This window comes from Anolis sagrei, chromosome 13 (genome assembly GCF_037176765.1).
Source record: "Anolis sagrei isolate rAnoSag1 chromosome 13, rAnoSag1.mat, whole genome shotgun sequence".
Taxonomy (NCBI): Eukaryota; Metazoa; Chordata; class Lepidosauria; order Squamata; family Dactyloidae; genus Anolis; species Anolis sagrei.
Window position 1 is genome coordinate 989,324 of NC_090033.1, and position 15,722 is coordinate 1,005,045.

The 15,722-nt window shown below is 47.3% G+C and overlaps 1 protein-coding gene across 2 annotated transcripts in view; it reads right to left on the minus strand.

Moving 5' to 3' along the window:
• SKI (SKI proto-oncogene) overlaps nt 1–15,722 on the minus strand; it is a 202,253-nt gene that overhangs the window by 11,939 nt on the left and 174,592 nt on the right. The window contains exons 3-7 of one of the 2 annotated variants that reach the window (XM_067472948.1): nt 12,153–12,275; nt 10,780–10,895; nt 8,334–8,623; nt 6,248–6,558; nt 2,313–2,543 (exon numbers count right to left, since the gene is read on the minus strand). In XM_067472948.1, coding sequence (XP_067329049.1) covers nt 2,313–2,543; nt 6,248–6,558; nt 8,334–8,623; nt 10,780–10,895; nt 12,153–12,275 — 1,071 coding nt within the window. Of the gene's footprint in view, nt 1–2,312; nt 2,544–6,247; nt 6,559–8,327; nt 8,624–10,779; nt 10,896–12,152; nt 12,276–15,722 lie in introns of both variants that reach the window. The other variant, XM_067472947.1, reaches the window with a different exon arrangement.

The window sequence follows — 15,722 nt, forward strand, 5'->3', positions numbered from 1 at the left end:
CAGAGTTATTTTGGCCACAAGAGCTTCCTCTGTCCTTGGCTGGAATGCCATGACAGAGCAGGATTTTCGTGAAGAAACATCTCCAGAGTCTTCCATGCCCGGAATCACTGGGTTGCTGTGAGTTTTCCGGGCTGTCTGGCCATGATCCAGAAGCATTCTCTCCTGACGTTTCTCCCACATCTTTGGCAGGCATCCTCAGAGGTTCTGAGGTCTCACCTCACTACCTCTGAGGCCGCTTGCCATAGATGCAGGCAAAACATCAGGAGAGAATGCCTCTAGACCATGGCCATATAGTCCGAAAAAAACTACAACAACCCAGTGATTCCGGCCATGAAAGCCTTCGACAATATGTTGTGAGGTCTGTTGGAAACTAGGCAAGTGCGATTTATATATCTGTGGGAGAAAGAACTCTTGTCTGGTAGCCATTGTTATTATTATTAGATACACAACAACGCGCAAGTGGGGTTTACATATATGTGGAATAACGTCCAGGGTGTGAGAAATAACTCTTGCGTATTGTTATTAGATACACAACAATACGCAAGTGGGGTTTACATATATGTGGAATAACGTCCAGGGTGTGAGAAATAACTCTCGTCTGTTGGAGGCAAGTGTGAATGCTGCAATAGGCTACCTTGATTAGCATTTAATGGCCTTGCAGCTTCAAAGCCTGGCTGATTGCTGCCTTGGGTAATCCTTTTTTGGGAGGTGTTAGCTGGCCCTCATCAATTCATAGAATCATAGAGTTGGAAGAGACCTGGTGGGCCATCCAGTCCAACCCCCTGCCAAGAAGCAAGGAAATGGCATTCAAAGCACCCCTGACAGATGGCCATCCAGCTTCTGTTTAAAAGCCTTGAAAGAAGAAGCCTCCACCACACTCCGGGGCAGAGAGTTCCACTGCTGAACAGCTCTCACAGTCAGGCATCCTTGAATCATAGAATCCTAGAGTTGGAAGAGGCCTCATGGGCCATCCAGTCCAACCCCATTCTGCCAAGCAGGAAAATTGAAGCATTCTCTTCTGAAACATCAGGAGAGAATGCTTCTGGAACATAGCTATGCAGCCCGGAAAACTCACAGCAACCCCGTCTGAAGAGTCAATCTTTAGGTATAGCTAGGAAAGAGCCAGCTCTAGGGTCAACAGATTGTAGGTTGATCAGAAACCTACAATCTGCGGAGAGGAACTGTCAGAAATATTCAAAATTAACCAGGTATTTTTAATTACAAAAATGTGAGTCGAGCACTGAAAGGGTTCAATGGATGCCATGATTCAACAATTGCTGTAGTTCAATATAAGTAGGTGTGCCTGTAGCTTAGCAACCTCTGTCTGTGAGAGGTATCTGTGAAAGAAGGGCTTCTGTGTGTTTGTAGGCCTCAGTATGAGTAGGCCTCCATATTAGTTTGCCTCAGTGGGAGAAAGGCCTCAGTCTGTGAGAGCCTTCAGTGGGGGAAGTCCTCAGTGGGAAAAAGGAAAACTGTGAGGTAGGCTTCAATGTTAGGAGAAGGTCTCTGAAGAAGAAGGGCCTCTGTGTGTTTGTAGTCCTCAGTACGAGTAGGCCTCAGAGTTAGTTTGCCTCAGTGGGAGAAAGGCCTCAGTCTGTGAGAGCCTTCAGCGGGGGAAGTCCTCAGTGGGGAAAACAGTGTGAGGTAGGCTTCAATGTTAGGAGAAGGTCTCTGAAGAAGAAGGGCCTCTGTGTGTTTGTAGGCCTCAGTACGAATAGGCCTCAGTACGAGTAGGCCTCAGTGGGAGAAAGGCCTCAGTCTGTGAGAGCCTTCAGCGGGGGAAGTCCTCAGTGGGGAAAACAGTGTGAGGTAGGCTTCAATGTTAGGAGAAGGTCTCTGAAGAAGAAGGGCCTCTGTGTGTTTGTAGGCCTCAGTACGAATAGGCCTCAGTACGAGTAGGCCTCAGTGGGAGAAAGGCCTCAGTCTGTGAGAGCCTTCAGTGGGTGAAGTCCTCAGTGGGAAAAAGGAAAACAGTGTGAGGTAGGCTTCAATGTTAGGAGGAGGTCTCTGAAGAAGGGCCTCTGTGTGTTTGTAGGCCTCAGTACAAATAGGCCTCAGAGTTAGTTTGCCTCAGTGGGAGAAAGGCCTCAGTCTGTTAGAGCGTTCAATGGGAGAAATGCCTCAGTGTGAGGTAGACCTCAATGTTAGGAGACCTCAGTATGAGAAGGCCTGTTGTGAGAAGCTTCAGAGAGAGAAGCTCCAGGTTGAAGGCCATCATGTGTGAAGCTTCAGTGTGAAGGCTGCTGTGTGTATGAAGCTCCTGTATAACTTTGGTGTGAGAGGAAGAGGAACCTCCCGGGCTTTGTCCTCACCTGAGCCGAGTATTTGGCTCGCAGCCGTCCCGCTTCGCAGCCCTTGTCGCACACCCGGACCTGTTTGGCTTGCTCCAGCTCCCGCTTTAGTCGTATCCGCGACTCGTTGGCCTCCTTCATTTTCTTTTCGTTCTCGGCTCGGAGACGCTCGATCTCCTTCCTCAGGTTGCGCTTGGCTTCGGTCGCTTCCCGCAGCTTCTCTTTCTTGGCCACGCGGAGGAACTCCAGCTCCTGGAGCAAAGCAAGACAAGGCCTCCAAAGGTAAGGCAAGGTCTAGAACACGTCTGTACCGCATCGGAGCGGGGATTTCTGAGCGGCAAGGTCCCAAAGACGTGCAAGACTGAGAAATACAGGCAGCCACGTTGCCCTGAAGTCACCCATGGAGGGCAGGGCGGAGGGGACATGTGACTCAGGGTCAGGTCTCAAAGGCCCCCCCATTCACACTGCCATGTAATCCAGTTTTATTTGCATTCTCATGGTCAGTGTAGACCAGGCCTTGTGGGCCGCAGGCTATCATTCCCTGCTAGAAGGCCTGGCTGCCCAGTGACAGAAGGAAAGAAGCGAAGGAGGAAAAAGAGTGAAGGAAGGAAGGAAGGGAAGAAGGAGGAATGAAAGAGAAGGATGAAAGGATGGAAGGGAATGGAGGGAGGGGGGAAAAGGGAGGGGAAGGAAGAAAGAGAGAAGGAAGGAAAGGCGAAAAGGAAAGAAGGAAGGAAGGGGAAGGAGGGAGAGAGGGAAGGAAGGGACAAAAGTGTGGAAGGGAAGGAAGGGAGGAGGAAGGATGAAAGGGTAGAATGGAAGGAAGGAAGGAAGGAAGGACAGACAAAAGGGTGGAAGGGAATAGAGGGTGGGAGAAAGAGGGAGGGGAGGGAGAAAAGAGAGAATGAAGGTAAGGTGAAAAGGAAGGAAGGAAGGAAGGAAGGAAGGAAGGAAGGAAGGAAGGAAGGAAGGGGAAAGAGGGAAGGAAGGATAAAAGGGTGGAAGGGAAAAAGGGAAGGAAAGAGAGAAGGAAGGAAGGATGAAAGGTTGGAAGGGAATGGAGGGAGAAAGAGGGAGGGGAGAAAGGAAAGAGAGAAGGGAAGCGAAGGAAGGAAGGGGAAAGAGGGAGAGAGGGAAGGACAAAAGGGTGGAAAGGCGGGAGGGAGAAAGAAGGGAGGGAGGAGAAGGAAGGAAAGGCAAAAAGGAAGGAAGGGAGGAAAGGAAGGAAGGAAGGAAGGACGGACAAAAGGGTGGAAGGAATAATAAAAACTAAACTAGACTTTTACCCTCTTTTTGGAGAAAGTAAGATACTACTACTAGTAGTACAACTACTACTAGATTAACTAACATAAAGACTAGACTACAAGCCTCTATCTCTCTGTCCGCTGGTCTTTCTAATTCTAACTAGTCAACTCCCTTTAAGAAATATTACGTACTGTTGTTGTTGTTGTTATTCTATTATTATTATTATTATTATTATTATTATTATTATTATTATTATTATTGATTTGTTTAGTTTTTATTCTATGTTATGTTTTTAATTGTATTTATGACATTGTAAGCATTGGATTTTGCCCTGTTTACCGCCTTGAGTCGCCAACGGACTGAGAAAGGTGGTATACAAATACAGTAAATAAATAAATACTATATAGTCCCTTCTCCATTTAATGACATGCTACAAGCTCACACCAGAAGCAACTTGCAGTTTCTAAAAAAAAAAGCTCATAAATTCCACAAATAAGGACCCCCGCCTTCCCCACAAACATAGTTGGAGCATATTATTCAGTAAATCTCTCTAAAAATAGACAATTATTCCGTCTCCATCAGCCAAGTCCCATTTGTGCATCTCCGTTAGTTCACAACAACTGGTTGAGATCTCAAAGGGGTTAAATGGAGAGTGAGGGCCCCCGTTTTCCTTCTCCCCCCCCCCCCCGCCCTTTTCCCATCTCTAGATGCAGGCCTTCCTTTGTTAAGTAACACGCTGCACCCGGGGTCATGGGAAGCCCGGGCTCCGGTTTCCGAGCCAGAACATATTATTCCAGCTTGCGTTCTGTCTTTCGGCCAAGCTACACAAAAATCCTTCTCCCCCCCCCCCCCCACAAAAAAAAATCAGTGGACGGGCGCTTGGGTTAACAATCAATGCCTTTTCAGTTAAGTTCAGACCCTATTCAAGTGCAACCCTTATCCATTGCTTTACTATTTACATTGGAAATTGCCATAACATTATTTTCATTGACACTTCACAAAACTGTAATTTTGCTACGGTTAGGAATCATCATGTAAATATCTGATATGCAGGATGTATTTTCATTCACTGGACCACATTTGGCACAAAAACCCAATACATCCAAATTTGAATACTGGTGGGGTTGGGGGGGGGATGATTTTGTCATTTCGGAGTTGTAGTTTGCTGGGATTTATAGTTTACCTACATTCAAAGAGCATTGTAAACTCCACCAATAATGGAATTGAACCAAATATTATAGTAGTAGTAGTAGTAGTAGTAGTAGTAATATCAATATCCCAAATGTAGACTCTGTAAGGAAGTAGATAAAACCATAGATCCCATCCTCAGCTGCTGCAAGAAGGTGGCGCAGACAGACTACAAGCAGAGGCACAACACCGTTGCTCAGATGATTAATTGGAACTTGTGCCACAAAGACAATTAAAGCAAGAATTGAAAAGTTGACAACAGATCCCAAGTGTAGACTCTGCAAAGAAGCAGCACATCCTCAGCTGCTGCAAGAAGATCGCGCAGACAGACTACAAGCAGTTCAATATAAGCAGGTGTGCCTATAGCTTAGTAACCTCAGTCTGTGAGAGGTATCTGTGGAAGAAGGGCCTCTGTGTGTTTGTAGGCCTCAATATGAGTAGGCCTCAGTGTTAGTTTGCCTCAGTGAGAGAAAGGCCTCAGTCTGTGAGAGGTATCTGTGGAAGAAGGGCCTCTGTATATTTGTAGGCCTCAATATGAGTAGGCCTCAGTGTTAGTTTGCCTCAGTGAGAGAAAGGCCTCCATCTGTGACAGGTATCTGTGGAAGAAGGGCCTCTGTGTGTTTGTAGGCCTCAGTATGAGTAAGCCTCAGTGTTAGTTTACCTCAGTGAGAGAAAGGCCTAAGTCTGTGAGAGGTATCTGGAAGAAGGGCCTCTGTGTGTTTGTAGGCCTCAATATGAGTAGGCCTCAGTGTTAGTTTGCCTCAATGAGAGAAAGGCCTCAGTCTGAGAGGTATCTGTGGAAGAAGGGCCTCTGTATGTTTGTAGGCCTCAATATGAGTAGGCCTCAGTGTTAGTTTGCCTCAGTGAGAGAAAGGCCTCCATCTGTGACAGGTATCTGTGGAAGAAGGGCCACTGTGTGTTTGTAGGCCTCAGTCTGTGAGAGGTATCTGTGAAAGAAGGGCCTCTGTGTGTTTGTAGGCCTCAGTATAAGTAAGCCTCAGTGTTAGTTTACCTCAGTGAGAGAAAGGCCTCAGTCTGTGAGAGGTACCTGTGTGTTTGTAGCCTCAGTATGATTAGGCCTCAGTGTTAGTTTGCCTCAGTGAGAGAAAGGCCTCAGTCTGTGAGAGGTATCTGTGGAAGAAGGGCCTCTGTGTGTTTGTAGCCTCAGTATGATTAGGCCTCAGTGTTAGTTTGCCTCAGTGAGAGAAAGGCCTCAGTCTGTGAGAGGTACCTGTGGAAGAAGGGCCTCTGTGTGTTTGTAGGCCTCAGTATGAGTAGACCTCATTGTTAGTTTGCCTCAGTGAGAGAAAGGCCTCAGTCTGTGAGAGGTATCTTTGGAAGAAGGGCCTCTCTGTGTTTGTAGCCCTCAGTGTTAGTTTGCCTCAGTGAAAGAAAGGCCTCAGTGCATGAGAGCCTTCGGTGGGAGTGATTCCAGCAATGAAAGCCTTCAACAATATATTGTCTTATATTGACTACTACAAATTAGGGAGGGAGAAGCTGCCCCTGCATGTTCTCTTCCTCACCTGATGTAAGCTTCGCTTGGCCTGCAAGGCCGCATTGAGCTTCTCCTCCTGCTTGACTCGCATCTTCACGACTTCGTGGAGGAACTTCTCTTTGGCTTCTTTGGTGTCCAGGCCACTGTCCAGGGCCTGCCGGAGGTGCTCCAGCTCGGCCTCCAGCCCGCTGGCCCCGCTCTGGGGCTCGACGTGGCCGGCGGTGGCGTCAAACGTGCTGCAGACGGCAGCCGGAGCGGGCATGCTGGGCGAACTCATGTCCTTGGCAGAGCTCGACGACGTGAAGGACGGGGAGGAGAGCGAAGACAGAGAGGAGGTGACTGGAAAATAAAAACACACAAAGGGCCACAGTCCCCGCCATCAGAAGCTGAAAGAAATCACCTTGCACAAAACAGTCAGCAGAGAATGAGCTTTAGCCAATGGTTTGGTCTGACTTTAAAAATGCTCGAGGCGCTGTGCATTCAGGCAGGGTTGCTGTTGACATGTCTCCTCCCACATCATTTCAAACTTATTGTGGTTTTGAGTTTTGAATATTGGGGTATTGAATTGTTTTTAATGCTAATTGTATTTATTTTATTTATTTACTATTTTTATACGCCGTCCTCTCTCACCCCAAAGGGCCCCTGTGTGTTTGTAAGCCTCAGTATGAGTAGGCCTCAGTGTTAGTTTGCCTCAGTGAGAGAAAACACAGTGACCAGGGGAGCATTTGCACAGCTCAGGCTCGTGCGCCAGCTGCGCCCGTACCTCGGGAAGTCTGACTTGGCCACGGTAGTACACACTCTGGTCACATCCCGCCTTGACTACTGCAACGCTCTCTACGTGGGGCTGCCCTTGAAGACGGCCCAGAAGCTCCAGCTAGTCCAGCGCGCGGCAGCCATGTTACTAACAGGAGCGGGACGCAGGGAGCACACAACGCCCTTGTTGTTCCAGCTCCACTGGCTGCCGATCTGCTACCGGGCCCAATTCAAGGTGCTGGTGCTGGCCTACAAAGCCCTAAACGGTTCCGGCCCAAAATACCTTTCTGACCGCATCTCGGCCTATGAGCCCACGAGGACCTTGAGATCGTCTGGGGAGGCCCTTCTCTCGATCCCGCCTGCCTCACAGGCACGCCTGGCGGGGACGAGGGATAGGGCCTTCTCGGTGGTGGCCCCCCGGCTGTGGAACACCCTCCCTGTTGACATCAGACAGGCGCCCTCCCTTATGACATTCCGCAAGAGCCTAAAGACATGGTTATTTGAGAAGCCGTTTGACTAAGTGCTACAACCATTGGCAATGATGATTGGAACGGAATATGGATAACGAGATTGGTTTATGATTTTACGATGAGACGGCGCGGATGATGTAGTGTAATTGTATTATTGATAGTTATGTTGATATTCTGTTGTGATATTGCCTTATTGTAAACTGTTTTTTATATATATATATATGTTGTACACCGCCGTGAGTCGCCCTAGGGCTGAGAACGGCGGTCAACAAATGCAGTAAATAAATAAATAATAAATAATAAAGGCCTCAGTCTGTGAGAGGTATCTGTGGAAGAAGGGCCCCTGTGTGTTTGTAGGCCTCAGTATGAGTAGGCCTCAGTGTTAGTTTGCCTCAGTGAGAGAACGGCCTCAGTCTGTGAGAGGTATCTGTGGAAGAAGGGCCCCTGTGTGTTTGTAGGCCTCAGTATGAGTAGGCCTCAGTGTTAGTTTGCCTCAGTGAGAGAACGGCCTCAGTCTGTGAGAGGTATCTGTGGAAGAAGGGCCCCTGTGTGTTTGTAGGCCTCAGTATGAGTAGGCCTCAGTGTTAGTTTGCCTCAGTGAGAGAACGGCCTCAGTCTGTGAGAGGTATCTGTGGAAGAAGGGCCCCTGTGTGTTTGTAGGCCTCAGTATGAGTAGGCCTCAGTGTTCGTTTGCCTTTTAATTCAAGCCGTAAAACACATATAGTTTTGCATTTTATTGCGATCTCTCTGGAGCACGATTTGAACCAAGAGCATGCGATTCAAATTCCACAAAGGATAAGCGGCAATCCCCAAACCAAAACCATTCCGAATCCCTCCCAGATCGACAAGGAACGAGACTAAGGAGGAATGAAGTGGGTAACTCACACTTACATTCCTCTCGCGTTTCGACTTCGATCTCCGCTTCCGACTCCTTGTCCTCTTCGGTGGCGGGGACAGGGGCGGCAGTGGGTGGGGCAACCGTGGTGGGCGTGGGTTCAGGAACGGGCGGGATCTCGGAGGCATGTTTCCTTTTCCTTGGCTGCGGAGGGCTGTTCAGTGGCTCGTTGTTCCGTGACGCTATTGTGGCACATGGGGGGTTGCTGATTATCTTTGGGTGAGGATGGGGGGCGAGGGCCACGTTGGGCGCAATGGCGTTCTCAAAACTCTTGTACGAATAGAAACTGAAACGTAGCAAGGAGAAAGGAAGGAAAGACGTCACAATACAGAGACGTCACAATACAATATAGTCTTGCAAGTTTAAGAGACATCTCCAGATAGGGATCTATCTATCCCTAGTCACCCTCCAACTCAGGTTGTGAGTGAACTACAACTCACATCGTGTCAGGTGGACCCCCTGAAACTCCCATCAGTACCAAAAGTTTGTCATGTTGGGCAAGTTTGCTCTAGATGCATCATTGGTGGAGTTCAGTGTGATCTCTAGTTGCAGTGTAAACTATAGCTCCCACCATGGTGTGTCAGTCCCCTCAAATCCCTCCAGTAGGTTCATAGGGCTTCTGTGTGCCAAGTTTGGTCCTGATCCATCACTGATGGTGGTCTCGGTGTCTCTTTGGATGTAGAAGAGGATGTGAACTACAACTTCCAGAAATGAAGGTCAGTAACCCCCAAAGCCCTCCAGTATTTTCAGATGGTCACGGGGGGTCTGTGTGCCAAGTGAGGTCCAGGGCCAGTAGGTTCATAGGGATTTTGTGTGCCAAGTTTGGTCCAGATCTGTCACTGGTGGTGGTTGCAGTGTCTCTTTGGATGTAACTGAACTACAACTTCCAGAAATGAAGGTCAGTCCCCCCCAAAGCCCTCCAGTATTTTCAGTAGGTCATGGGGATTCCGTGTGCCAAGTTAGGTCCAGGGCCATCGTTGGTGGGGTCCAGAGTTCTCTTTGATTGCAGGTGAACTATAAATCCCAATACCTACATTGGTGAATTCTCCCCAAACCTCTCCAGTATTTTTCCTAGGTCATGGGGATTCTGTGGACCAAATGTGGTCCAGGTCCATTGACAGTGAGGGTCACAGTGTTCTGACTTGATGCAGGGTGAACTACAACTTCCATCACGGGGAGCCAATCCCCTAAACGCCTTCAGTATGTTTAGTGCATTAGTTCTGCTCTGTTTGCTGTGCAGACAGAGTTGAAAAGAGTAGGAAAGGGTTAAGGAAGAAGCAGTGGGCGGGATCATCTCTCCACACCAATGGAGAGAGTAAGGAACCCTGGGATGGCTTTTGGTGGCTCCTCAGTACTGTGGGTTAAAGCCGTTTGTGGAAGTGGGAGCCTGTGTGAGGAAGTGGACAACCCAACCACATACACACATACACTTTTTCATGCGTATGTATGTATGTGGTTGGGTTGTCCACTTCCACATTGTCCCCGAATGAAAGCACATTTCATTTGGGGGACAATTTCATCCTAGATTTTACAGGGTTCATCCACCACAGGCATCCCAGGGTTCCTTATTCTCTCCCCTGGTGTGGAATTTGCATGATTCTGTCCACTGACTCTCCCTCAACCCTTTCCTACTCTGTCTGCACAACAAACAGAGCAGAACGAATGCACTAAACATACTGAAGGAGTTTAGGGGATCGACTCCCCATGATGGAAGTTGTAGTTCACCCTGCATCAAGTCAGAGCACCGTGACCCCCACTGACAATGGACCTGGACCACATTCGGCGCACAGAACCCCCATGACTTAAGCAAAAAAAATACTGGAGAGGTTTGGGGGGAATGCACTGTAGTTACCAGGATTTATAGTTCCCCTGCAATCAAAGAGTACATACGATAGATAAATGAATGGTTTTCTTGAGATCCATTGTGTCTCCATACATTTTGTTATTACCATTTATACATGTGTTCATGTTCCTTTTAAGAGGTGGGTTTCACCTCCAGCTTGCTTTAGCAAAACTGAATTACTGTGTTGCAAAATGCTGCACGTCACAAAAGTGTATCACCAACATGATATGTTTTGTCGAAGACTTTCATGGCCGGAATCACTGGGTTGTTGTAGGTTTTTTTGGGCTATATGGCCATGGTCTAGAGGCATTCTCTCCTGACATTTTGCCTGCATCTATGGCAAGCATCCTCAGAGGTAGTGAGGTCTCTTGGAACTAGGAAAAAGGGTTTATCTATCTGTATAGTTCTCTATATATATCTCTAAAGAGAGGAAACAATCAGGGACAGGTAATCACCTCTCAACAAAAGATTGCCCCAGGCACTGCCAGGCCATCCAATGCGAATCAAGGGGGTCAGTTGAAACATTCACACCTAGCTCCAGCAGACAAGAGTCCTTTGTCCCACCCTGGTCATTCCACAGATATATAAACCCCGCTCACCTGTCTCGGATCAAAGCAGGGATGTGACTTGAAAGTTCCTTCTCGTTTGCTGAAACCGCGGGGGACCAGGGTCGGAATGCAGAGAGGCGCTGCCGCGGGTTTATGCAACCCACATTCTAGAAAAAGGAAGAGAAAGAGGCGGAAGAGCGTGAGTGGGAAATGTACACCAAGAACCAGAGAACGATTGGTTTATTTATTGACTCTGTTTGTACCCCACCTTTCTCTGCCCCAAAGGGGACTCAAGGCAGCTTTACATATGGCAATTCTTCAGTGTCTTTGAACAACAAAGTAATAATAATAATAATAGTAATAATAATAATAATCATTATCATCATCATCATTATCACAATCATTATCATAATCATAATCTGGCAGCCCCAGAACAAGCCATTCGAACCAATGCCATCAAAACCAGAACTGGAAAGTCGGCGACAGATCCCAAGTGTAGACTCTGCAAGAAAGCAAGTTGTTCAACTTGTGATTTTGTGATACGAAATCCAGCATAGAGATCTCATTTGCTGTGACATACTGTGCTTTTGTGTCAGTAAAATAATAATAATAATAATAATAATAATAATAATAATAATAAATCACACAGTCCTAGACGCTTGGGGAAGGGTTCGACTTGTGATTTTGTGATACGAAATCCAGCATAGAGATCTCGTTTGCTGTGACGTACTGTGCTTTTGTGTCAGTATAATAATAATATTTGAAGAGAAACAACTGGAAAAGCTGACATGATATGAGGATTTAAAGATCGAACTGCAAAGACTCGGGCACAAGCCAATCAAGGGGGTCCCAGTGCTGATGGGCACACTGGGTACAGTGCCTAAAGACCTTGGCCTGCACTTAAACACAATCGGCGCTGACAAAATTACCATCTGCCAGCTGCAGAAGGCCACCTTACTGGGATCTGCACGCATTATTTGCCGATACATAGTCTATCCAATGCAATGTTCTGAATCCGCTGATGTAGTCCATCCAATGCAATTTTCTGAATCCGCTGATGTGGTCTATCCAATGCAATTTTCTGAATCCGCTGATGCGGTCTATCCAATGCAATGTTCTGAATCAGCTGATGTGCTCTATCCAATGCAATGTTCTGATGTGGTCTATCCAATGCAATGTTCTGAATCAGCCGATGTGGTCTATCCAATGCAATTTTCTGTATCAGCTGATGCAGTCTATCCAATACAATGTTGTGAATCAGCTGATGCGGTCTATCCAATGCAATGTTCTGAAACAGCACCCCAAATAACCAAACCAAATCTAACGTTAACAAAAAAATTGATTTGTAATCCTTTTGGTACTAATGTTGGAGAGTGTTCCCTGGTCAAAAAGAGATTGGGAACCACTGCTTTACGTAAACTCACCTTGCTGGATGGAGTGGACAAGGACCGTAACCAATTGGACTGTTTCTCTTTGTCACCAACGACTGGAGACTGCAAGGAGTCATCTGTTTTGGGTTTCTTGGGTGCAGGAGGATCACAGGGGGCCTATAAAGGGAAAAATGATATTTTAAATATGTTTCCGTCCATTACATACATACATACATACATACATACATATATATACATACATACACACACACACACACACACACACACACACACACACACTTAGTAGAGTCTCGCTTATCCAACATAAACTGGCCAGCAGAACGCTGGATAAGAAAAACTGTTGTATAATAAGAAGAGATTAAGGAAAAGCCTATTAAGCATCAAATCATGTTATGATTTTACAAATTCAGCACCAAAACATCATGTTTTACAACAAATCGACAGAAAAAGCAGTTCAATACATGGTAACGTTATGTAGTAATTACTGTATTTACAAATTTAACACCAAAACATTGCAATGTATTGAAACAGTTGTGCAGACTGAAAGCCAAAATGAAGGCCACAGCAACATCTGTTACAGAACTCCAATATGCTGATGATAACATAGTCTGTGCACATTCAGAGGAAGATCTACAAGCCATTCTAAACACCTTCACCTACAAGAAGCTTGGCCTGTCATTGAGTATCGAGAAAACCGAAGTGCTCTTCCGGCAGTCATCAGTCAATCCCTCTCCAATGCCAGAAATACAGCTTCATGGTGTTAGAAAATATGGACTATTTCCGCTCCCTTGGCAGCCACCTCTCCACCAAAGTCAACACCGACACCGAAATACAACACCGCCTGAGCTCTGCGAGTGCAGCATTCTTCCAAATGAAGCAGAGCGTGTTTGAGGATCAGGACATCCGTAGGGAGACCAAGGTGCTTGTTTATAAAGCTATTGTCCTCCCACCCTGCTATATGCCTGCGAAACGTGGACTGTCTACAGACGTCACATGCAACTCCAGGAACGATTCCATCAGTGTTGCCTCTGGAAAATCCTGCAAATCTCTTGGGAAGACAAGTGGACAAATGTCAGTGTGGTGGAAGAAGCAAAGACCACCAGCACTGAAGTGATGGTCCTCCTCCATCAACGATGGTCCTCCTCCATCAACGATGGTCCTCCTCCATCAACGATGGTCCTCCTCCATCAACGATGGTCCTCTGCCATCAACGATGGTCCTCCGCCATCAAAGATGGTCCTCCTCCATCAACGATGGTCCTCCGCGATCAATGATGGTCCTCCTCCATTAACGATGGTCCTCCGCCATCAACTCCGCTGGACCGGCCATGTTGTCCGGATGCCACCATCTCCCAAAAGCAGTTGTTTTACTCTGAACTCAAGAATGGAAAACGAAATGTTGGTGGGCAGGAAAAGAGATTGAAAGATGGGCTCAAAGCCAACTTTCAAAACTCTGGCATAGAGACCGAGAACTGGGAGCGCTCCAGCTGGAGGTCAGCTGTGATCAGCAGTACTGTAGAATTTGAAGAGGCGCGAATGGAGGGCGAAAGAGAGAAACGTGCCAAGAGGAAGGCGCATCAAGCCAACCACCTTCCACCTGGAAACCGATGCCCTCACTGCAGGAGAAGATGCAGGTCAAGAATTGGGCTCCACAGTCACCAGTACACTGATCCTGGAAAACTATCCTACTCGGACAACGAGGGATCGCCTAAGTCAGTAAGTAAGCAAAGGGGAGAAATGCAACTCAGAAATTATCTCTCACTATCGAGACATTCAAGGAGTCCTTGGTCAAACTGGGCTCCTACTTTCTTTCCCAACTGTATACAGAAAGGTGTGTTTTGAAGACTGTGGTCCTGGCTCGGAAAGATTATTTGACTCGAGTACAGGGCAGACTTTGTTATTCTGTTTGCAGCGGTTGTTATGCCGATGACTTCACTGGGCTGCAGCTGCAGCGGATTCTGGTGGCCGCCTGCCAAGCTCTGCTCTGCTTTTTCCACAAGTCGCTCTGCTCAGCCTATAAATCACCCGCGAGGAGAAGCAAGCCCCCTTGGCCGCCGGGAACCTCTTCCCTCCAGGGACGCCCGGAGATCAATCCTGAGCGCCCCGAACATCCCTTCCCAAACAGACCAGGACCGGTTGGTTGAGCTGGACCCCGAAGAAAGCACGGCCCAAAAGCCAGCCAGTACAAACAAGACCACTGGGAAGGAGGGGGTGGGATGAATGACCTCATCCCCACCGGAGGACAAAAGAGGTTCCTTCTTCTCCTCTCTTGCTCTCTTTTTTTTGACAAATACCTGATACACCCTGGTGGGGTTGGGGGGATTGATTTTTGTCATTTGGGAGTTGTAGTTGCTGGGATTTATAGTTCACCTACAACCAAAGAGCATTCTGAACTCCACCAACGATGGAATTGAACCAAACTTGTCACACAGGACTCCCACGACCAAAAGAGTTTGGTGAGCATTGACCTTGAGTTTGGGAGTTGTAGTTCACCTACATCCAGAGAGCACTGTGAACTCAAACAATGATGGATCTGGACCAAACTTTTCATGAATACCCAATATACCCAAATGTGAACACTGGTGGAATTTGGGGAAAATAGACTTGATATTTGGGAGTTGTAGTTGCTGGGATTTATACTTCACCTACAATCAAACAGCATTCTGAACTCCACCAACGATGGAATTGAACCAAACTTGTCACACAGGACTCCCACGACCAAAAGTGTTTGGTGGGCATTGACCTTGAGTTTGGGAGTTGTAGTTCACCTACATCCAGAGAGCACTGTGGACTCAAACCATGATAGATCTGGACCAAACCTGGGATGAATACCCAATATACCCAAATGTGAACACTGGTGGAATTTGGGGAAAATAGACTTGATACTTGGGAGTTGTAGTTGCTGGGATTTATAGTTCACCTACAATCAAAGATCATTCTGAACTCCACCTACAATGGAATTGGGCCAAACTTGGCACACAGAACTCCCATGACCAACAGAAAATACTATAAGTGTTTGGTGGGCATTGATCTTGAGTTTGGGAGTTGTAGTTCACCTACATCCAGAGAGCCTTATGAACCCAAATGACTTTGCCAAAGGGGTTCCTAAGACGATCAGAAATGTGTGTTTTCTGGTAGTCTTTGGTAACCCCCTGCAATCCCACCCAGGGGTCCCAATTCCCAGGTTGAGAAACACTGCATTACACTAGAATCATAGAGTTGGAACAGACCTCGGACCTCATGGGCCATCCAGTCCACCCCCCTGCCAAGGAGCAGGAAAATTGCATTCAAAGCACCCCCGACAGATGGCCATCCAGCCTCTGCTTCAAAGCCTCCAAAGAAGGAGCCTCTACCACACTCCCTCCGGGGCAGAGAGTTCCACTGCTGAACGGCTCTCACAGTCAGGAAGTTCTTCCTGATGTTCAGATGGAATCTCCTTTCTTGTAGTTTGAAGCGTCCTAGTCTCCAGGGCAGCAGAAAGGAAGCCTGCTCCCTCCTCCCTATGACTTCCTCTCATGGCCATCATCGTGTCTCCTCTCAGCCTTCTCTTCTTCAGGCTAAACATGCTCAGCTCTTTAAGCCGCTCCTTGTAGGGCTTGTTCTC